The 23,045-nt window shown below is 37.4% G+C and overlaps 2 protein-coding genes across 2 annotated transcripts; one reads left to right on the top strand and one right to left on the bottom strand.

The window, feature by feature from the left end:
* Nucleotides 1-6,538: 6,538 nt before the first annotated feature.
* spring1 (SREBF pathway regulator in golgi 1) lies at nucleotides 6,539-12,212 on the bottom strand. The gene is made up of 5 exons (XM_079483479.1): nucleotides 11,582-12,212; nucleotides 9,738-9,894; nucleotides 8,988-9,139; nucleotides 8,200-8,313; nucleotides 6,539-7,842 (listed from the first exon to the last, which is right to left on the bottom strand). The coding sequence occupies exons 1-5, from the start codon at nucleotides 11,672-11,674 to the stop codon at nucleotides 7,759-7,761; spliced, it is 600 nt and encodes a 199-aa protein (XP_079339605.1). The 5' UTR covers nucleotides 11,675-12,212; the 3' UTR covers nucleotides 6,539-7,758.
* rnft2 (ring finger protein, transmembrane 2) lies at nucleotides 12,129-22,489 on the top strand. The gene is made up of 11 exons (XM_079483464.1): nucleotides 12,129-12,317; nucleotides 12,525-12,602; nucleotides 12,686-13,050; nucleotides 13,211-13,333; nucleotides 13,669-13,745; nucleotides 14,091-14,191; nucleotides 14,477-14,630; nucleotides 20,701-20,850; nucleotides 21,370-21,435; nucleotides 21,975-22,076; nucleotides 22,183-22,489. The coding sequence occupies exons 2-11, from the start codon at nucleotides 12,556-12,558 to the stop codon at nucleotides 22,315-22,317; spliced, it is 1,320 nt and encodes a 439-aa protein (XP_079339590.1). The 5' UTR covers nucleotides 12,129-12,317; nucleotides 12,525-12,555; the 3' UTR covers nucleotides 22,318-22,489.
* The last annotated feature ends 556 nt before the right edge of the window (nucleotides 22,490-23,045 follow it).

Below are 23,045 nucleotides of genomic sequence, written 5' to 3'. Positions count from 1 at the left end.
TAAAAACAATGAATTTCTTGGTTATGTTATAATATGAAGGAATTTGAAATGATGAGGCTTGACAGGAATGATTCCAGTGCGTTCTTCTGTTATCAGGGTGTGATCAAATATAAACTCCCTTTACTCTACCGTTTAACATCAAACAACAACTGGTTTGTTTAATTCACTGCAGAGGTAAATTGAACTATTATTGGTAACACTTTCAATAAAGGGTCTCGGTCAGTGGTTCTTAACCTGGGTTCTATTGAACCCCAGGTGTTCGGTGCATGGACCCCGGAATGCATCTGAACAAAGGGGGTGGGCCATAATTTCCAGTCACGCGGAGGGGGTGCGGGCGCAAATGCATTGAAACAGACAATATTACTGATATAAAATGACGTTGCGGAGCACTTTATTTTATTCCGACACCACACTGTCATATCTACAGTACACACATGATGAACACGCACACATGTTTCCTCAGATTAACCCCTCTGATCCCACTTACATTCACACACAACAGGCCAAGCCTATTTACACATAAACGCACAGATGAAACTATAGCAAACACATAAAGTACATCCAGTCCACAACCACAACTCATCTTGCTGCCTTGAATCTTAATCAACATCATAGTCATTATCATCACAAGTCAACACTCATATCAGATTGATGTGCAGAGCCGCACAGAAACACACACACAAACAAGTAAAGTTTTCCGCTCGTGTCACACAATGTCAGCCAGTTAAAATCTTTGAACCACTGATATTGAACTGATCTTGCTGGTTGTGAAGGTCCCCTGAACCTTTTTGATCTTCATAAGCACAGCAGGGTTTTGTGAGATCCCCGCAGCGCTCACTTGTACAGTGGCTGTCGGTAGCTTGGCTTGAAGCCGGAGGAGAGCGGCTAGCCAGGGCTCGTCGGAGTCCGTGGTGGAGATGGACGCTCCGGGTCTGTTGTTGAGGCCACAGTGGAAGCTGGAGTAGTTTACTCATTTTGTTTTGCCAGTTTATTTGTTAAAAATCTGACATTGACTTCTGTCCCTTCATTGTCGCAGCCTGGTATTGCCGCCAGCGGTTAAACAGGTGCCCGCCGTTAGCATGCCGACAACGCTCTCACATGACAGACCTATAGTAACTACATCGACGTAACGTCGTAGTTGATAAACAATGCACACTCATTTCAAATCAAAATGCAGCAGTCAGTGTGAGTGTTTTTTTATCGAGTGAGTGAAGCTGTGTGGTGACTAGTATTGTTTGGCTTGTAAAAACACGGATACAACTTGGGCTTTTATTCATATAAGATAGTTTGTCAGAGTACAAAAGTTGCCCGGGCCGTGGCCCCCCTGGCCTCCCCAGTTCTGCGGTATATGGTTCGGTGAGTCAGTCTCAGGGGTTCGGCGGAGGTCAAGACACACCCGACTCATATGATTCGTGATGACACGCCCCGATTGGCCATCATTGGCTGCAGGTGATCACGCAACATCACTTGGCCTATCTGTGCTGCAGGGAATTTGGTGCGCCCAATAGACGACTTGTGACTGTCGTGATGGTACGTCGTGTGATTTCTTTCTTAATATTTGAATCCCTTCATACTAACTATGTCGAGCAAAAAAAGAATTTGGTCGGAGGAATATGTACAATATGGATTCACATGTATAACGGAACGTGATGGAGTCCCAGTCAGCGTCCTAACTGCATGATTTGCAATGCCAAGTTGAGCAATTCTAGTCAAGCACCGGCAAAACTAAGAGAACACTTCCTTAAGCTGCATGGAGATGGAAAATGTTTTAATGGTTTTATTCTTTAAAACACAGTGATGTTGATGCACAGTTCATTTTGTGCACCAGTAAAATATATACCTAAATTTGAATTTGAAAAAAATCGTATTTAATTTTTCCAATTAAGAAGGGTTCGGTGGATGCGCATATGAAACTGGTGGGGTTCAGTACCTCCAACAAGGTTAAGAACCACTGGTCTAGGTGCATGCGAGATACATTTCGCGGAAGTTAAAAAGGTCACCGCAATCGCAAATGATGTGCTGAGGTTTTATCAATTTTCAGTAAAATGACCCCTCTACCCATCCAGATGAGTTACATGATTGACAGCGTCTGATTGCGGGCAGGAAGTGAGAGTAACCTCAGTTTACAAAAATGACTGGAAGCATCATAACTGTTGACAACGTATTTGCATTTTTTTATCAGAGATAAAACTGATAAAGTAATACGGTGTCATTATTTTATCTCAGTCATGTTCATCTTTAATGTTGCCAGTTTGTTACCACGAATAAATCCTCTCCTGATCAAGAATAGGATTGACTGCTTGAGATTTACAAGAGTGTCCGAAAGTGACGTCTTTGCGTGACCGTATAGTTAAAATTGTATAAAAAATGTGTTTGCATATTGCATAGTTGTGCTGAAGCTCAGCTTGGGAAGCTTTTTAGAGATGCCCGGCGAAAAACACACACAATAGAATAGGCATTTAGATGCTTAGGCCACACTATAAGCGTTTAATTGTTTTATTATTAAAAAAGCCCAAGCACACATTTTCATTACACAATAGACAAATGATGGACGATTTGTCGATTATCTGAATGTAACATTCGTAGAAATAAATCACACTTGTGTGTGGGAGAAAATGATTTCACACATTTTCTAAAAATGATCTTGACACCACCTGGGTTAAGAAAAATTGCAAAACTATGAAGTTAGCTCTGAAATCAGATGAAAGATCAATGGTACTTGAATCACTTTCCATGTTTTCAAGGAACCCAGAAAATGGAAGTGGCAAAATGTGTTGAATGTGGTTTACATTTCTCTGTAAAGAGAAAACCTCGTGACATTGTTTTCTTTGAAAGTTCAAAAAGTTCAAGGTCACTCAGCCGTTATTTAATATTCTTTTCTTGTGTTTTAAAATAATGCTAAACTCTTTAAATTATGTAAAAAACACAGATTTGAGATTTGTTGTATTTTAGCACTATACTGACCCTTTCTCTTGGCATTTTATCAAAGAAAAAAACTTGAGGTGCAAATAAATGTTTACTTTTGAAAGAAATGAAAAGAATAAAGGACCACTAATGAGGTCTAAACTAAAAATTCAGACATATGCAGAGATGTAGAGATGCTTTTGCTTTTCAAAATAAGACTGAATTTACATTTAAAAGACTTACTTTTGTAGACAAATCTCTCTCTTTGCGTCTCTTTGCGTCACTCATGAATGACCAGGCAAAATGCAGAGCTGAAATCTGAACACAAGGTTTTATGGGCAAAACACTTGTGATGTTGAGGGGTCAGAGTAATTGAGTTACGATGACCGTATTTTCATTTGCCAACGTTTTTCGGCACACAGGCCTTCATCGGGGCTAAAAGATTAAACGTGAACTTTCCGCTTGCAAGTTTGAATATTGTTTCTGTCTGCAATTAAAGGAACCCATTCACACCCGTAATCTTTTAGCCCTTAACGATACAATTCTATCCTCCATTCTATATTTATACCGACCCCTTAACATCACAAGTGTTGCTGGTATTGTCCATAACTCGTATTGCTTTTATTCCATGCGCCTTGTTGAATGGATGAATTTGCACCAGAACAACGGCACAATACATCTGTTGAAAGAATCTCAAATATTAGAGAGCTGTGATTTCAAAAGCCACATTATTGTGATGATTTTTCTATGAATAATAAAGAATGAATAGGTGTGTCCAAATATGGGTGTTGTGTATTCCAAGAGTGTGACTAAATTGCATTTTGATGTATATAACGGCGAACCTGATGCATATTTGGGTTTCTGGACATCAGCGCCATTTTAAGAGCCCATCAGTCAAGTTTTTTATGCAAAAGTGACTTAAACAATAATAACTAAAGAATTTAAATTGTATGTAATGTGTTCCGTTGGTTTTTATTATGTATTGTCATGTTGTGTGCTATAGCCCACATCACACTGCATCTGCAATCCGCAGGATATCCCCTCCTGCATCAGCATTCTCTTTAAGACATGTATGGAAATCTCCCACAAGACCATTAATAGAAGATGACTTATAGAGGCCATTGAAAACATGCTTACACGTTTGTTTCACCACATGAACTCATCCACATTATGACAGTTCATCGCGTCCCGATTCTAACAAACACAAAGATTTAGAAGAAAGCATGTGAGCAGCGACACTATGGTGATGTCTCTATTTAATCCGTTTGTGTTCTTTTGTCTGTTAACACTTACGGTCATGCATTTGCCAATGAATACCTTCTTTGGTCAGTGTGCATGTTCCTTGGATGTCAAATCCACAACAACCTTTGGGTTGCAAACACAATATACTCTTATCCATTGATTTCCAGAAACACCAACGTTTGCGTCTGATGATTTAACCAAATGGAACTTGAATGTACATGTAACACTTGGAAGTCACTTGAAAGTAAATCAGGGGGTTTCACAACATGTATTCAGACATCACATGAGATGGACATGGTGATTAATAAAGATATCTTCGGACAAGCATCCAACTCTCTTCCTTTCACCTATGACCAATTGAAAGTCTAGGACTGTGTCACATCTTCCGTCGATAAACGAAACATCCCAGTATGATAAATCAGATTTATCAGAGCCAAAATCATCCACAACGACGATAGCAAAGATTTTCTTTCTTACGTATTACGATTGTGAGATAACGCCGATCCTGTGACTTAATTTTCCTTTCCGTGACTAATACGGGGTATATAAGAGAGATGACTGTAAGAAACTGAATAATACTTCGAAGAGTTTGCATTTCACTGACAGTAAAATACTGTGAATCTTCTCCATGGAGCCAAAAACAGGTATGGCTGTTTTATCACTTTGTGGATTCTAGTTATTTCCAGAATGAACTAGATACTTAAGGTCCTGCTTTAGAATGACTTTAACTTTTCTTGTTTTAGCACTTCTCGGCTTGTGGGTTTTGATCATGTTCCTGGCCGTGCCATGTAGAGCAACACATGGATGCAACGTTACGAAGAGAATAACGTTTACCAAAGTCAAAATGGAAAAGCTACAAAGTGTTTATGTAAGTTAGATTTTCTTCTTGTATTAACACATGTAAAACTAATGTTTGGAAACACTGGCCATTGTAAGAATTGTTAAGGCTAAATATTCTTACAGTAAAAACTTTATTTTTAAAAGATGTCATGCTTTAATAAAGTTATTTTAGTAAGGTTTTTTTGTTTTATATAGTGACTAAATTGTTTTAATATTTATTATGGATTAATACATTATACTCTAAAGGCTGCTTATTTAAATGATATAATGTTTTTGTGACCACAGCTCAAAACCAATAGAGAGAATATAACATGTTGGCCTCATCCAATTCCTGCACTTGACTTGAAAACACCTGTTTCAACTGAAGAAAAAATCCAGAAAGGTGTCTGTGGATTTCGTTTTATTCAGGTTGCGCTTCATTTGATAGAAGTCCACCAGAAAGAAATACACAATAGAAAAAACAAAATATTCCATGAAATCAACGAGACGAAGCTCGAGTTGCCCCATACCGAGAAATGTGTTGAGGGATTATTTCATAAACAATGCAGACTTAATTCAACGGCTGACTTCACCGGTAATACCCATTATGACCGTCTGCAATGGGGCCGCACTATTATAGAGTCTTCCATCGTTTTTATGGAGCAGTTGGTGGAACTGGTGGAATCAATACCTCATTTTAGCTGCAAGTATAGGAACCACAGAAATGGTAAACTTTGTTCACAAGGCAGGCATTAACATCATTCGTAACATCATTAACATAATATCTAACTAAATTTCTCCGCCGATAGTCGATTATTCGAGTATTTGCCGGTACCAATTCTAAAGATTAAATGAACATACCTTACATTTAAATAAATATGTTATTATTAATTCATATGATGAGTCTTAATATTGAACATCGAATTGGTGATGTTTTTTTAACATTTTCTAAATAAAGAGCACAAACAAGATACATCGGCCATGATCATCGACTGTTTTTAAACTTTCGTCCGATAGCCGTTAGTGTGAAAAATGTATACCGAGAATTGGCCGATATATCGGTGCATATCTAGTTTTTATAACCGTCTTATTTGAGAGAATATGTGGATTATTCTTTAAACTATTTTTGTTTAAACATTTGTCTACTTATCATGTTTTCTAATGTTGTCTTTCAGAACAGTTTTTATACAATGTATTGTTCACATTATTAATCAGTAATATTGCCATTATTTAATAAGTTATTTTGTTAGTAAAATACACTTGTGTTATTCATAACGGGTTTCAAGTGTTGCTGTTTATTTATTTGTATCGTGACTCATTTTGATAATAAAGCAAATTTGTTTCTAAAATGCAATTGCGTTACTTGGGTTTTCTAAAATGTTCTTGTAGAACAACAGAATTTAAGTAATAATTCATTATTCAGAGGATGCTGATCGTATAAGTGGGGAAGCAGGTGGTCCGCTCAGTCAGCAATGTAATAGTCTCATGTGACTGTAATTAATCAAACTGTCATACGTGACCGTGAAAAACGTGTTAATTTTCTAATTTCAATGCAGATATTTTCTTTTCTTTTGAAATAACCAGGATGATTGATTGTTTAATAGTGGCCATGTATCCCGAGTGAGTCTTCGACTCTGCCCATTGACAGACAGACAAGAATGAGAAATCGACAGTAAAGTAAAACTTTTGATGGAACAATATGCATAACTGAAAGTAAATATACTCGCGTGCATCAAGGACGTTATTTTCTTTGAAATATGTTTTAGCAGACAACTTATCACAGGAAAATAAATCATTAATATAGACATGTCAAGTACGGTAACAGATTTTTCTGATGTAACTTCTTTTTACTAAAGGGTAACCAGGAGACCCATTCCGATGTAATGCAAGATAAATCAAGATCCATTTCCTAATTTTTATGCTCACATTCTAAGACGTCCATACAGTGATATTTGGCAATAATGAATTACAATTCCTGTAAATCTAGGCCACATAACGTTTGCTGTTGCTGCTAAAACAGTCTATATAAATCGTATTTAAAGGGATAGTTCACCCAACAAATTCATCATTTACGGACCCCCAAGTTGTTCCCAAAATGTAGGTTTTTTTTGGGTGAACCATCCCATCATTTAACATCTAATAAATATGCAGTATGAATTGTTTAATGTGATGAAAAAACACATTAAATCCCAGATAAGCCATCTCCAGGGCCTAATATGTGCTATCAAAAATCATGCGTCTTCCATACTTTTGTTAAAGCGCTTGTCCAAATTGTGATTTTTGTAGTGGGATTGCAGTTCTGGATGTCCTTACATCATTCCTTCACATTGTTCTCTCTAATAATGACTTTTAGTATTGATGCCATACTTTTGAAACTCTTTCTATGGTCACGAATTCAGCGTAACCCGCATTAAACCCTGAACGTTCCTTTGGGTCTGACATTTTTAAAACATTGTCAGTTCTAAAGCTACTGAAAATCTTTACAGACTTTATTAAATTACATGTGGCAGTTTACATGCAGGTTCTAATAGAGTTCACATTGAATACACTATTCCACGGTGGACATCATTATGAAACAGTCGGAGGTGATGCGTGACCATGATTCATGCTGAAATCCAACCACGTGTGGAATCTTCAAATCGTTCATGTATGAGGTAAAACAGAGAAGTGCTTCTGTGACATAAACTGCATTGTCCTTCAAGTCCTGGTGATCGATTTATCGTTCGTTTCAGGTCAACAGGAGCACTGAGAAGATCTTCTCCTTCATTACATCAACCATTTTTCCGTTAACAGTCAGATGGGCTGCAGTTCCGGTGGACTCTCTCCATAGCAGTACTTGGCCTGTGGGTTCCTGTAAGTGTTTTCATGTTGGACGCTCTGAAACGAGACAACAGCGATGGTTTTCTTGTTTCTACTCATGTAAACATGATCAACACACACACAAACGTATGTACAATCGACCAATCAAACGGCTCATTTATCAGTAGGGTTTAAATAACGCATTGGGGACTCACAAATCGAATTCGAGTTATGGAATTGAAGCAGTTTAACAAATCACAGGCTTGCTCGATGAACCACGTGTCATTGCTTTCATTGTGTTTAACTCAAAGGGAACCTAGAACTGAGTTTTTGTTTAGTGAGGATATGAATTAATGACGTGTATCTCATATGACACTTCTCTTGCACTTAAATTAAAATAAAATTACATTTTGGATTAAGGTCTACGGCACTCACCTGCGAAGATGTGCGACATTTAGCCAGACATAACTCAAAATGATCTTCCACAGCAGTGAAGAGGTTCTGGAAACCTTCTGCAGCTCGGTTCAAAAATCGCTCCAGAAGAGGTTGCTGATGGGAAAGAAACAGGAGAGATTTGCCATCTTCAAGGGAAGTTTCCAAACACGATGGACTAATTCTTTCTATTCCAGGTGAGTGACACAGATGGGGTGACAAGGCCATTAGGAACTTTTCGCCAATATGATGTCAACTCATGAAATTGAAACTAACACTTAAATCAGTGATAATTTCAAGTTCCGCTTTATTCCACAATGAACAGTGAACATGCAAGACAAAATTGCAAACACATATAAGCCATGTGCTTAGTCAGTTTTTTGCATGTTAATACGTAAACAATGTTACAACCTTTGTAAAAGGGATAGTTAACTCAAAATACTAATATTTTAATCGACACACCCTCCAACCTGTATGACTTTCTTGAACACAAAGCTATTTTGAAGAATGTTGGTAACCAAACAAAACGGTCCCCATTGACTTCCATTGTATGGACATAAAACCAAGACAGTTCTCGAAAAATATTCTTGTGTGTTCCACAGAAGCAAAAGTCATATAAACGTCTTAAATTACATTGGGTGAATAAATGATGACAGGCCTTGTTTTGGGGTGAGCTATCACTAAGTTTGTTTCTTTTTGTAGAAGTTTAAGGAGTTTTGATTCTATTCTGGATTTCGATTAAAACAAATGGTTTGTGTGATGAGACGATACATATATGTTGTCTGAAGTACCTTATCAGGCCGGAGGCAACAGGAGACACAGAACTCGTAGACGCTACAGCAGCCATTGGCCAGACAGCTTTTACAGACATACTGAGTTGTGCTGGGAGAATTTACATTACAACATCCATTCACCAGTAAGTCCTTCCTCTCACATACATAACCTAAACATGAAAAAAGAAACATTCGGTTAAAAGCCTTGATCATTTGTTCCTCAACGCAATGATATTCCTGCACCCTATAAGTGCAGCTTTAGCATCTAAATACCTTTTGGAGTCAATGTGTGTTAGGGCCACAACCTTTGTCATGATGAACAAATGCATTGACTGTGTTATGTGACACCCTGTGGGCCGACATTTTACATGGTGCATGATCCAGGCAGTGCATTTCTTTAAAGGTCCAATGTGTAACTTTTTAGAGAATCTAATGACGGAAATTCAATATAATAAATATAACTATGTCTTCAGAGGTGTATAAAGACCTTACATAAAGAAGCATTTTATTTTCTAAGGATGGATTTCTATCTACATACACCACGGGTCCCCTCACATGTTTCTACAGTAGCCCTAAATGGACAAACTGTATTATATATACAAATATTCCCTAAATATGTTTTCTCCTTCGACAAAGAAGCAAAACATGATGACATCTAAGCGGTGGAGTGAGCAATTGGGTGCAATTCACAACCTCACCGCTAGATGCAGCTAAATTTCATACACTGGACCTTTACATAACGGATAACTGAAGGTGCCATATGTTTACCCAGTTCATCAGTAAGGAGATTTTTTCCCTGAATGGAGTTTCTGCACTGTGAAATCTGCCTGCTGCTGTTGCCCAGGTTGAACTTGACATTCCACTGGATGTGATGATCCGGGTCCCTGGCCTCCAGGAGGGTCCGATCACGGATGGTTCGTTCCTCCTGTATACAGCATTATTACAAATGGGTCTGAATTTTCAATCAATACAGTGTATTATTTAAATATATTTCTTCATTTGAAGATTTTAAATCACTTCAGAAAACGTAAACAACACCGGACCAGAAGAACTTCCGGTTTCAGTTTTTTAACATTACATAAACGTTTGAACAGCATCCCAACAAGATATTTACAGCCAAATCAAAATATCTTATATCAAAAAAACAAATATCTTAATTATATATGTAAGATCTAAAAAAACGAAACTGGAAGTGCATCTGGACCTGTGTTTACTTATAAGGAAAACTGCATTTTTCTAAAACTGCAGATGGGTAATTGACAAATAAACCGTAAATGTTTCCTATGGTGTGACAGCAACAAAAATAAACAACTATCAATGAAGATAAATCTCCCTTTATATTATAAATATCAATAATTATTAGATAAAATAATCTATTATAAAAAGTTTGTTTCCAACATTTTTGCTATGTCACACCATAGGACACATGTACAGTATATTTGTCAACTACCCAGATGCAGCAGTAGTGTATACAATTCGATTCAATTTTATTTATATAGCGCTTTTCACAATGTGCATTGTGAAAATAGAAACCTTAAAACACAAAAAAGGTAAAATTACATGGTGTTTTGTATAATAAATTCAATTGTTCTAGAAAATAATATCTATAAATGCAGTCTCCCGGTGGTTTATTTAGCATATTTAGCATTTAAGTAAATGCTTTGGTGAAAAGATGCGTCTTTAATCTAGATTTAAATTGGGCGAGTGTGTCCGATCCTCGAATAATATCAGGAAGGTTATTCCAGAGTTTAGGTGCTACGTATGAGAAAGCTCGACCCTTTGGTGGATTTAGGTATTATCAAAAGTCCTGCGTTTTGAGATCTCAGAGAGCGTGATGGATTTTAGTGTGATAGAAGCTCTGTTATGTATGTGGGGCTAAACCCTTTAAGGCTTTATAAGTGATTAAACGAACTTTAATGTCAATACGATACTTAATGTGTAGCCAGTGAAGGGTTGATAAGATTGGGGTTATGTGATGGAATTTTCTGGACCTGGTTAGAACTCTGGCAGCTGTACTGTAGTTTGTTTATTGATGATGCAGGACAACCACTAAGTAGAGCATTACAGTAGTCAAGTCTTGAAGTCATAAATGCACGAATAAGCTTCTCCGCATCAGCCAAACACATAATATTTTGCAATTTGGAAACATTTCTAAAATGGAAAAAGGCTGTTTTTGTGACATTTGATATGTGATTTCGAAATGACAGGTTGCAATCTAATATAACGCCTAGATCTTTTACTGTATTTGTTGGAGTAACACCGCATTCTTCAACTTGCAGTTTATAATCCAAAATATTCAGTTTACAATTGCAAACGGCCTGCTTATAGCATCAGATGCAATTTTAGATGCTAAAGATTTATAATAGCGTCCCAATGACATCAGACAAATTTGTTAGATCTGTTCATCAAAGTGAGATGATCTGTTCATCTTTTGTTGGTCCTGGGACAGTGCTAACCTAAACCACACCCATTATCAAAACTCTGGCCACAACGAGCCCCTAAAATCAAAGTGAAACAATACACATACACTCCAATATAATAACCCCAAACCTAATCATAGCTGACGAAAAGGTTATCCAGGATCATGTCCCATAGCATGCACGACAACATACCTGTTTAAGGGTGCTGGTGAGGAAGTAAATGAGAGACAGCCCGAACACGACCCCCAGGACCCAACGCTTGCGCAAAAGCCGGCGCAACACCATGGAGGCGTTCTTCTGGATGTGCACCAGATCCAGGTAACTTAGATGCGATCAAACTATTCAAACAATCTCAGACCGAGGCATCAGCTTAACACGACATCACGTCCATCACTATTTCGTCCGGAGCGAAATAAAGGTTGATGGCTTGATGCGACATAGGCCGACGACACGGATCAATCGCCGGACGAACAGCGCGTTTGATCAACACTTAACCCATTGCATGCGTGAAATGTTAGCGACTGTGGTAAACATAGATTTGGGACGTCTTGCTGACAGACGGCTGCAAAAGCGTAACGCCGTTTGTGACCGATCGAGGCGACCGTAATACTCGCGTGCTCGTCTATTTACTTCAAGTCAAGATGGCGGTAGTACCGTTAATTTGGAGTGTAATAAGTCGTAAGTGAATGAAACAAAAATACATACAACGATAAAACAGCACAACGACAGCTTTCTCTATGGGGAAGTGTGGAGGAACGGCGCGTCGTGATTGGTCGCGTCGTGTGTGCACTTCCGGAAACAGACCGGGTCGCTTCCTGTCTCCAGTCGGTTGATTCGTGTTTCTTTATTTCTGGGGTTTTGTGAGTGCGATATACGAATAACACATAGACGAAGTACTAATGGTGTTGTGTTTTAGGCCATGACAAAGGTAAGATAATTGTTAAGACATTCGCGCGAGAAATGTTTTATTTGTCAATAAACGACTCATGCATATCTCAAAGAGATTGTTTATTGTGTTGTGCACATCGGAAGTATTGAAGGTTGACGTCAAGCTTCATACATTTGATCCCGTGACGATTATATTTTTATAATATAATGTAACATCGTTCACAAAGATTCACTTATTTCTCTTCAGTTTTGGAGGTCCTGGTGATAAAGTGGGTGTCATGCAAAGACGCCACAGCAGCAACACGGAGGGCATGCCGCCAGAAAGGTTTCATTTGACTCGTAACCATTGACACACATTGTTAGAGCAGGAGAGTCAAGCATTGCACTGAATACTGTTTGCTTCTACAGGAACAGAAGTCAGACTCTCGGCTCCGAGAGCAGTCTTGATGAAAGTGGCGTGTTTGACTGTTTGAAGCCAAACTCTCCGACGTCCCCCCAGCAGCTTTTTTCCGGTCTGGTGGGGGTCTCTGCTGGGAACGTGTCTTCGGCTCCCTTCCAGGCGGCTGGGATTGTTCTGGGTTCTCCCCCGGATGTCTTTATCCAGATGGCATCCTCGTCGAGGGACGATGGCTCTCACCGGACCGAGAACCCACCTTATATTCCTCGGCCTCCTCAGCACCACCACCATCATCATCACCACTCCGGCTCGCATCGATCCTCTCTTCTGCATGCGGCAACCTCCTCTGAGAGGCACGGGAGCAGGGATGACGGGGGTGAGAGCTTTAGAAACAGTGCCTTCATGACGTATTATACTTTTTGTAATATTTGGTGGAGATCTGGTGAATTTGAGATTCGCAGGTGTCGTGCAAATATATTTAGGAGTTTTGTTTTGAGATATATCTAACAGCCTGTCATTTGATGTTGTGCCCTCAGGAGATGATAGCTCCACCCCTGCTCCTGCTCTCTCTGAGCTCAAATCTGTGGTCACGTGGCTACAGAGAGGATTTCCATTCATTCTCATTCTCCTTACCAAAGTCTGCTTCCAGCACAAGCTCGGTAACTTCTTTCAATCAGCAGTATACACTACATGTCCAGAAGTATATGAACACCTTTTGGTTAATGGGATTTGGCTATTCAAGCTAAACCTTTAGCTTAAACATGCCGATTATTATTCCTGTAATTGGTGGAAAGGGCAAAGTCATGGGTTTGCACCCCAAGGAGCTCACAAGCTAATCAGATATCTATGACAGATACATATTCATTTATTTAAATGTTCCATATATGAGTGTGATGTGGACATACGTTTGTGTACCACAATCTTTTAATTGGGGGTTAACATACATTTATTCTACGTATTTACATTAGAAAATAAAATTTTCTATGTATTTCAGGTATTGCCATTTGCATCGGAATGATCAGCACATTTGCCTTTGCTAACTCGTCTCTGAAGCACCAGGTTGCATTGCGGGTAAGATTTTGCTCGAGATTGCTTGAGGTTTGGTTTCCTTTCATTTCCACAGATTACAAGTATAGTGAGATCATTTATTCAAAATTGTTTATTAAATCAAGCGGCAACATCGCAGTTTTGCGTTGCCAGTTTTTTTCACATTGCAAACAGAATTGCAAGAGCATCAGTGAAAGCACTTTAGGAAGATAATGGGGCAGGAAGCAGTCGGTCCGTCAAAGACACGGATAAGGATTATTTAAACCAACCTCTGTTCGTACCCTTGTTACTGTAATTGAACAACTGTATTTATTGATAATTAAATATTAAGTGTTTGTTCCGTCTTATTGTGTTTGGATGTGTTTTTAGGAGGAGAGGTCTATGTTTACAACCCTCTGGATTATGGTCTTTCTTGCTGGCAACATTGCGTATCTGTACTACACTTTCAGCCCTGAACAACTTCACAATAGGTGACACTCGAATGTCATCAGATCACATGTATCAAACATTCATTCATTTTAAGTTCTGTATTTTCTTTATATTTTATCCGGCTTTCATTCACTCCATGTTTATTTTCAGATTGATGTCTCATTTTTTGTTTGTGTATAGCATCATTTGTGAGTATTTAGTTCTCCCATCATTTTTCATTATTTAGTTTTTAAACAAATCCACATTTCTTTTATTATCTCCTTATATTTATTCTCGTTATGCTGAAATCGTGTATTAAAACCGAAATTATCATTTGTTTCTTTCAGCCTTATTTTTGCCAAGCCGAACGTCGACAGCTTTAATTTCTTTGACCTGATCTGGGTTGTTGGGATAACAGATTTTGTGCTGAAATATTTCACCATCGAGCTCAAATGCCTCATTCTGTTCCTGCCGAAAATGATCCTCGCATTCAAGTCCAGGGTAAGAAAACATTTATCATGATTTTGCTTTGCCTGACCAATTGAAAATGGTGAAATCTGCAGATGAATTAATCACAAAATAAGCTAATGTTACATAGGCTAGTTTAATACTGCTTCGATGAAGGTGTACAGGTACACTGTAGACCGTTGCATAAAATCATTGTGGGGCATCTTCTTGGGGCTTATTTTACATTCAAATCTCCCTCATGATTCTTCGCTTTTGTGCCTAGAAGGCAGTTTTAACTTCCTGCAATATTCTATCTCCCAGTCTTTACATTGTACAGATAAAGTGCGATGAGATAGCATGAGTTTATAGGAAATCCCTGCAACACAATTCCAAGACACCAGTTTAAACTGGGTACAACTGGCAGGTAAAACCTAATAAAGAAAAAAATAATAATAATGAGCCGTATCACCCTGCCTGCTTGATTGGCTGCACGGAAGGCAGCGTGTGAGCTCATTGGCCCAGTGGGGCTAGGATGAGGTCATCTCTCGGTGGGATACACACGCTCGCACAAACACACACAATCACATTCGTTGACAGCGTTGCTTTAGTTCTGTATTGGTGCTTTGTAAACACATCTTGCACTTCCAACATACACGACTGCATGCATTTGTTTGACTTTATTCTCTGCCAGGATATTAAAACTTGCACACAGTTTCTGTTGCTCTGAAGATCTGTTCCAGGAACTCCCCACCGCTGTTGCTCTCCACATCAAACATCCAGCTATTATCTTCACCCCAATCATCTCCGCATCCGCCCCACGGAAGCCAAACACGCACACAAACACGCATTTTCCACCGTGCCCAGGTGGCACATTTTCAGGGAATGATGTCATGGTCAATGTGTCAAGCTATAGAATGCATATTCTGCAATAGAATGGCTGCAAGATATAATTTAATTTAATTATTGAAAAACTGTAATATGCATTTCACAATATTTTGCAATAGCTGAACTGCATGTACAGTTTTAGATTGATGCGGATAGCAGAGAGAATAGCAAGAGAATGATGCTTTTCTTTGAAAGAATGTGAAACATGTATGTTGGTTAATATAATATATGAATTATATATATATATATATATATATATATATATATCTCTGTGTGTGTGTGTGTATTAGTATATTTTAAATAGAATTTAAATTTCACAAACTTTAAGCATTATGCCATATTACATTTCTTAATAAGTCTTCAATATCATGCCGCTCTAATAATAGTGAACTAATTTGTATTAAAATTGAAATGTAATTGATACTTTTTTTATTGAGCTAGTCACAGTGCATTTTGGGATTGCCATGATAAAAGACATTATCCCCATATAAGTCCTCCTGAAAAGTTCCTACTTACAATCTTGCAATTCAATGGGATGCATGATTGTGTAGTTCTTGTAGAAAATATGGAAACATATAAATGATTTTTGTCTTTTCCCATTCATGACAAAGGCAAAAGCTTTTTCACTGCAATCTTGGCTATACATATATAGAACAAAGTACACAATTAACACAGTTTATAATTGAGGATTTATGTTTTCAGTTCTTCATGTGCTGCCACAAAGAATTTTGAGGAAATACATTTTTATTCTCCGCTGTGATCCTTGAATATATTTGTAGTAATCGTGTAAGTATGACTTTGACGGAAGTATTTAAAGGAGTACTTCACTTCAAAATTTTCACCCATTGACTTTACATAGTAGGAATAAAAATGACCGTGGAAAGTCAATGGGGACAAATTTGGAAGTAAACTACTCCTTTAAAAGGCTGGAAAATATGAAGAGAAGTGGTGAGGATCGAAACACAACAAGAGCCGTTTTCAAGCCAGAGCACAGCAGCTATATATATTAGCCAAATATATTTGCGAACCGCTCTAACAATGACAAAAAAACGAAACGCTTTCACACCCTAAAGGACCTCCTCAAGTGTTCGATAATTATTTTCATTCTTCCGTTGTTATTTTGAAGTCACACACACGCGGGTTGTTAGAGTTTAGAGTGAATGATGGTGTTTCAGTAGCTGGATGGATTCCAGCTCCAGTTTGTCTAATGGCTGTAGGTGTGAGCGAGCGCAGGACTATGGGGACGCTGGCTAAGATGAATTGCTTGCATATGGAGGTTACAGATCTCTGTCAGTCAGCTAGCAAGCTCCCCAACAGGGTGATTAATCGCTGTCAGGTGGAGTCCAACAAGTCATTATGCATCCTGTGCAGCGGCCAGCATCTGATGCGACCGATTACAACTTAAAACATAAGATTGTCTACTTTAGAATTACTTGTGAGCCAGAATTGACTTAGACATGGAGTCATTTGTAAATAAGTAAAATAAACCTGATTCACACAGCACGTTCATTTACTTAAGCATGTGAGGAAATTCCTCCAATTGCTTTTTTGCGTGTCTTGAAGAGTTTTGCATGGGGTTGCTTTTCATTGCGGTTTAGTGTAACAGTTAAAGCTTTCCTATGTGAGCCAAAATAATATTTTAAGGTTAATGCTTATATGTTAAGTATATAAGTTTAGATTTCAATATTTTAGTTTAAATTTTACATTTATGTATACTTTGAAAGTATGTGTAAAGTATTTATTAATGGTGTGTATATGTAGCGCTTTTGTATCAGGCATGACCTTTGGGATTTTTTGGATGTCTTCACACGTACCAGTATGACATAAAAGTTCAATTAAACTAAAAGACCACAACAATGCTATAATGTTCATGTGGTGGTCTTTTCAGACCACATGTGGTTGTTTGTGAGCAGGGTCTCTCTTTCGATTAGACTTTTCATTAGTTTTCATTAGTTTTATTGTTGTAAGTCAGATCGTTGCACACTTGTGTGCATGCCAGAAGATTTGAGTTAAATATCACGTAAGAACTCTGTTAGTTAAACACTTGTGATTTAGGGAATGTGAACAAACTTGGATATTTAAAACATTTGATTTCGAGAATTGAAACAAATTTCTTCCGGTTGATTTTTGCCTCTGTCGCCACCTCTGTAGCATGAAACTGCATGTTATTAAACATTTTTTAAGGGCAAAATAATAGTCCTACGCAGTAGGCAACCCATCGGTTTTCATTTATACTTGGTTACACAAGCAACAGTCCCGTAGATACACAAGCTGAAAAAGAAGCATACACAACAGTATGTTGACGGAGAGGCAGGGATTGCAGCAAATAAATAGTGACTTGTTGCAGCTTGAGTTTGTATATATCAAAGAACAAATGATGAATATAGATGATTAATTTGGAAATTGTGCAAACCCGACGCAATCGTCCCTTTTTGAATGATGAATTATGGAAGGGTTGTAGATTTGTTGTGTCTCTGCTTAGCGTAGACGCTTAAGCCTGGGCTGCGTGTAAAGCTATGAGAGATGTCCTTTGACACTGTAATCAGATGAGTTTTGCATTCACCCGCTTCTTTTCTAATGTTATGATTAGGGTTTGGTGGGCTTGTCAAATGTTATGTTGGTAGCAGGTGTACTGTGTTGATGCCAGTTTTGTTAGCTGTGCAGTGAAATTGCCAGCAGAGCGTTGGACTGCCGCCATGTTCCCCCCCATCCAATGTAACAGCATCTTTAAAGCTTGAGGGTAAGATGTTCACAGTTAATGAACTAAGTACCAACAGATGAGATGGACAAGAGAAATGGTTCCAATTCAGCTTGTGGAAGGATATGTGGTTTGTTTTAATGTCGTCATCTTGTGTCCGTGCTTCAGTGTCGCTCTTTTTGTACAGACTTTATTTAGGTATTGGTGGTCAAGGCTGGGTTACATTTACCTTTATTCGTTTGGCAGACGCTGTTATCTAAAGCGACTTACAAGTAGGAGAGGGTTTAATATTTCGTCAACATTTACTATAAATGAGAATAACATTTATAACATAAATGAGAATTTTGACGGCTGGTGTTTATTCAAACTGCTGGCCTTCATCATTTTAAACAGATAGTGGGTTATTATTAGACAGGGGCGCAACTACACAGTGTTAGGGGGGTATGCAGAAACAGTTTTGGCGCCCCCCCTATATAAAAAAGTGTGCCGGACATCATCATGTATGGGCTTGAAATAATAAAGGTTTATTTTAAAAGTATATCAGACAGCTACTGTAAGCCTACCATAATTATATGGTGGACACAAATATATAAAAATGTATTCATGGAAATTTCTCTGCCATTTCTTTCTTTTTGCCGTATCTAAAACGTACCGATCCGTACCAAAACGTGACACAAGTGTATCGTATCGAACCGAACCCTGAATTTTGTGAACCATTACACCCCTACCTTTTCCATATTAATAATATTAAGAAATTAATCTGTTGGTATCAAGTATGAAGTTGGTATCAAGCTCCCTCTACACTTCCCTACCTAACTTTGCTGTTAAATATAGCAGCCTAAATTCAATTTTTAAATCAGCCTAGGGATGGCATCAGATAAGACAACTATTATGCAGTAAGGTTGTGCTGCTGTTGAAATTACATTAACATTTGGGATTTTAAAAAGTACAAATATGACACACACACATACATATAGAAAAGTAATTACAGGGTCACATCTCTCTCTGTTTAAAGGTCTGTGCTGATATATATATACATACACACATACAGTGTACATACATATAGCACAGATCTTTAAAGAAGGAGAAATGTGGCACTTGCAGCTTCCATGTCACCCAGCAGATGTAAAGTAGCCTGTATGTCTGACAGCACAGCTGAGCTAACATGAAGCTAGTGGTAAAATAAAATCCATGATAAACCAGCCTTATAGCATAAGGAATGTTTTCCAGCTTCTAGTCATTTATTGTGCATGCTACCTTATATTTACCAGTTCTTATTTTACTTTAATAAAATTGAGATATGTCATGCATGGCATTGGTAGAATAGGGTTTAACCAAAATATAAATGTAGATATCAGCAGCAACATTATTTTGCATTAAGTTAGCAAACACTTGCCAATCAATATTTATATTTGCAAGCCTCCAAGTTTGGTAGCAAATCTATTCGTGATTCCGACGGTCGGTTGCTCAGCAAGCTCGCTAGCTAACGTTAGTCTGTTTACATGAATATTGTATTTGCAAGAATAGACGTCACATTTTGAATCCTACCTGTTGCCTTTCACCATCCACGTATTTAGCTGCTGTCGCATCCCTTGACAGGCCATATCATTTTTCCATCTTTCTTTTTCTATTTTTAGCCCCCGACATTTTTTTGATTTATCCATCTTTTTCAAATTCAAATTTCAACGACAACTCACCAACGTTACTGCGTCCTTAACGTAACTCACGGCGCCCCGCCCACTCGCGATATTACCTTTCTATGTCTAAATAAATTATATGATGGAATCTTATGAGGGCACCGGTGCCGCCTAGCCTGTTAGTCATCTTAAATGTATATAACTTTTTATATATACAATAACTTATATAAATTTTAGAAAAATTTATATAACTTTTATTATTTCACATTTATTAAACCATCGCGTTGGCGCCCCCCATGGTGCGGCGCCCCTATGCGCCGCATATAGCGCATACCCACTTTTTGCGCCACTGTTATTAGATGTCTGTTTTGACAGAGTAAGACACACACTCATAAGACATTTATATCACATATATGTTTATTCTGACGGATATATATATCGATATTGTTTATGTACTGTGTATATATATGGATTTATATATATGTTTTAAATACATAGAAGTTAAGGCTCAGTGACGGTACTTTAAAATAAACATTTCCCACATTTTTTGGGACCTTCTTGAGGTCTCACGCTAACAATTTTTCAGTCCAAATTATCAAAACTTTTGGTTTTCTAATGAAAGAAATGAACATTTTGGCAGAATTCTATTTTCACAATACTGTAATTTTCGTCTTCAGATCAGGTTTTAAAGATCATGAGAAATATTTATTGAACTCCATAGCTAGATTTTGTTATCATCTTATCGGTGTTGATCAGAGAATACAAAAATGCTTTACTCAACACGCTCCATCTCAATCTTAAACATCAGTAGTCAGTCATAATGAAATGCTTCCAGAAATATTAATCTTGTTTTGATTGATCGTGTGAAGATGTGAAAGGTCTTCATCTATTTGTGACTTTGCAGGGGAAGTTTTATCTGCTGATTGAGGAGCTAAGTCAGCTCTTCAGAGCTTTGGTTCCCATACAGCTGTGGTACAAGTACATCATGGGAGAAGATCCATCTAACAGCTACTTCCTTGGTGCGATGCTGATTATAATCTACAGTTTGTGCAAGGTAATCTATCTGATTCAGTTTATTAAAAAATACGGAGCAATGCCGATGTCATCACCCGCATTATGTCTGCTTAGAATGTCTTTTTTGTTAACAACTTCAAATGCTTTATTTTTATAAAGTGAGAAATGTCATACATTCAGTTATAAATGTAAAGGGGTTGTCCCAAAACGGCCTGTGCAAGAGTTCACCCTAACATGTAAATTCTGTCATAATTTACTCAACCTCGGAATATGTATACATTTCTTTGTTCTGCTGAACGCAAAGGAAGATATTTGGAAGAATGTCAGTAACCAAACAGATCCCCCATTTACTGCCACAGTGGGGAAAATAAATATCATGGGAGTCAATGGGGAGGAAATCTGTTCGGTTACTACAAATATCGTCCTTTGTTTTCAGCAGAAAACAAATAAATTTTTACAGGTTTATAACAATCTGAAGACAAAGTAAACAATGAGAGAATTTTCATCTTGGGGTGAACTATCCCTTTAAAATGTTTATTGTTATTGTGTGTTTTTGCAGTCGTTTGATCTGTGTGGAAGAATATCTGGCATTCGTAAAGCATTTGTTATTCTCTGCAGCTCACAGGTGAGTGCAATAACCTGTCTTGACATATAAGAAGTAAACCAAGACAAAAGATTGTTTACATAAAAAGTGCATTTTAGATGCGTCCAATCACTTCTAGCGTTATTTCTTTTATTTTTGTTTGAATACTTTGTGATAAATCAATACAGACATAAAAATATATGTTGAAATACCACATACAGGAACATATAAGGTGAATATTTGTGGAAATGTTCACATTATTTTAGTGCTGTCAATCGATTAAAAAAAAAATCTGATTAATCACACTTTTTTCTGTGATTAATCACGGTTAATTGTTGGACAGCCCTTTAATATTTTTATATTTTAACATCGAATATATCTAAATAAATCTAAACAAATTGCATAATTTTAAGTAAACATTTAAAAAATAATCCAAAAAAGGTTGATAAATGACCACAGCTTTGAATTCACACATTTTAATGGATGAACAATGGATTGTTTTTTATAGGACGTTTTGTAAATGTGATAACACATCAAGGTGGTGGTAAAGATCACCCAGTGTGTGCGTGTCTGTTTTACAGAGCTATGGTACGAGAGCCAGTGCTCAGCAGTGCAATGAGGTGGGTGATGTGTGTGCAATCTGCCAGGCTGCATTCAGAGAGCCAATTGCGTTGCTTTGTCAGGTCAGACGTTCTTAACCCATTTTCTTCTTTTTGTAAGTAGACATGCAAAGCATCTTGATAAAGGTTAACACACTTTCCTAAATGTGTGCTCTTTTTATTTCTATAGCACGTGTTCTGTGAAGAGTGCTTATGTCTGTGGTTCGACCGGGAGAGAACGTGTCCGCTTTGTCGGTCAACAGTGGTGGAAACACTTCGTAACTGGAAGGATGGGACCACGTCCGCTCACTTTCAGATATACTGATCAGAAGTACAGTCAGATGACAAAGACGGTGTGGTCCATTTTAAACATGTTTATAATGCATAAAAAGTTCCAGCATTTATGCATCAGTTATGTTAATAGCATAAAAATCAACAGTTATTTAGTAATGTACTTTTTTATTTATTGAAGCTATTAAACTTAACTATCTCTGGGGTTTTTTGTGTTCGATCTATCACTTGTTCAGTTGTTGATTAAAGCCAGGAGACATTTTATTGCTTTAAGTAGTGATGCAATTGTCTTAAACATGATTTATTTACAATACATATTTTCTTTAGCCACCCGATTCAGTTCAAACTTGATAAATAAATATAAAATTCAAATGACACATGGCCAAATTTATATAATTGAAGATGATATAAATCTCGTTATTTAAAATGTTCAAAAATCATGTTTATTTATTGCGCATTCTAGTTCATTTCAATCAAATTACAGTTGAGTTGAAAAATTTCAGCTAACACAAAAACAATAACTTAATAAAAACATAATCTTTGCACATTTTCTGCAAATAAAATCTTCATATATATATATAATCTTACAACGTATTTGAATGCGGATCGGACATCAAGATTGATCTTTCCATCTTATGATCACATTTATAAACTTCACATTTTCTCTGGGTACATATTTAAAGCTTTTTTTATTTATTTTCATAAATGACAAATTTCACAATATCAAAATAGCAGAGGTAAAACATGTTTAAAACACATGAT

Source organism: Barbatula barbatula (assembly GCF_947034865.1).
Source record: "Barbatula barbatula genome assembly, chromosome: 2".
NCBI classification, from domain to species: Eukaryota; Metazoa; Chordata; class Actinopteri; order Cypriniformes; family Nemacheilidae; genus Barbatula; species Barbatula barbatula.
Note: the sequence above shows the minus strand (reverse complement) of the source record. Positions and strands in the feature narration are given on the sequence as shown.

Coding starts and splice junctions, on each gene's coding strand:
- rnft2 (XM_079483464.1), top strand. CDS start 12,556: ATGCAAAGACGCCACAGCAGCAACACGGAGGGCATGCCGCCAGAAAG. Junction 20,851..21,369: donor TAATCTACAGTTTGTGCAAG/GTAATCTATCTG, acceptor GTGTTTTTGCAG/TCGTTTGATCTGTGTGGAAG. Junction 22,077..22,182: donor CAATTGCGTTGCTTTGTCAG/GTCAGACGTTCT, acceptor TTATTTCTATAG/CACGTGTTCTGTGAAGAGTG.
- spring1 (XM_079483479.1), bottom strand. CDS start 11,674: ATGGTGTTGCGCCGGCTTTTGCGCAAGCGTTGGGTCCTGGGGGTCGTG. Junction 9,895..11,581: donor TCACCAGCACCCTTAAACAG/GTATGTTGTCGT, acceptor TGCTGTATACAG/GAGGAACGAACCATCCGTGA. Junction 8,314..8,987: donor GTTGCCTCCGGCCTGATAAG/GTACTTCAGACA, acceptor CTTTCCCATCAG/CAACCTCTTCTGGAGCGATT.